This window comes from Chiloscyllium plagiosum, chromosome 39, assembly GCF_004010195.1.
Source record: "Chiloscyllium plagiosum isolate BGI_BamShark_2017 chromosome 39, ASM401019v2, whole genome shotgun sequence".
NCBI classification, from domain to species: Eukaryota; Metazoa; Chordata; class Chondrichthyes; order Orectolobiformes; family Hemiscylliidae; genus Chiloscyllium; species Chiloscyllium plagiosum.
In genome coordinates, this window is record NC_057748.1 from 1970013 (window position 1) to 1970594 (window position 582).

Consider the following 582-nt stretch of genomic DNA (forward strand, 5'->3'; position numbering starts at 1 on the left):
CCTCAGTGACCCCCCTCACCCAGCTGACGGCCCTCACGATGGTCTGAGGTTGTTTGATGAAGGTGACGGGGTCGAACGCTCCCCCCGCGCGCCCGGCTCCATAAGCTGCTGCAGCCTCCATCTTCCTGCAGCCTCTCCGCGCCCGCGCCCGCGAGCGCGCCCGCGCTACACCCGCTCGGGAGCGCGCCGCCGCCGCCGCCGCCGCCTCGGCCTCGGCCACCGCCGGGAGCGCGCGCCGCCAATGGAAGCTACAAAGTGCAAACCCTGGGCCAGGGGGTTTGGGGGGATTGGATCATTCCCAAACACAATTCAACAACAGGGAAGATGCACATCCAGGAAATGCAAGACGGCGATCCTTGTGCACAAATAAAAATGTTAATTGCAGTTTGTTTCCATCTTAAATTTAAAGTATAATGTCACCTAATCTTTAAAATATGACTGTGCACATTAATTAATCCATTCTTAAAACTGTGATGTTCATGTGCGAGGTAATCTTTAATATTAACTTTCTACATAATCGAATTATTTGATTAACTTATTTTTAAAATAAAGTTTTCACTGTTTTTGTATTAATTTTATTAA

The 582-nt window shown here is 50.2% G+C and overlaps 1 protein-coding gene across 2 annotated transcripts in view; it reads right to left on the reverse strand.

Annotated features, from left to right (window-relative positions):
• The window catches only part of LOC122542103 (synaptogyrin-1-like), a 23728-nt gene extending 23574 nt beyond the window's left edge, over window positions 1–154 (reverse strand). For both annotated transcript variants that reach the window (XM_043679470.1, XM_043679471.1), the window contains exon 1: window positions 20–154. In XM_043679470.1, the coding sequence (XP_043535405.1) occupies window positions 20–121 (102 nt within the window). In that variant the 5' untranslated portion in view covers window positions 122–154. The remainder of the gene's footprint in view (window positions 1–19) is intronic.
• Window positions 155–582: the final 428 nt, after the last annotated feature.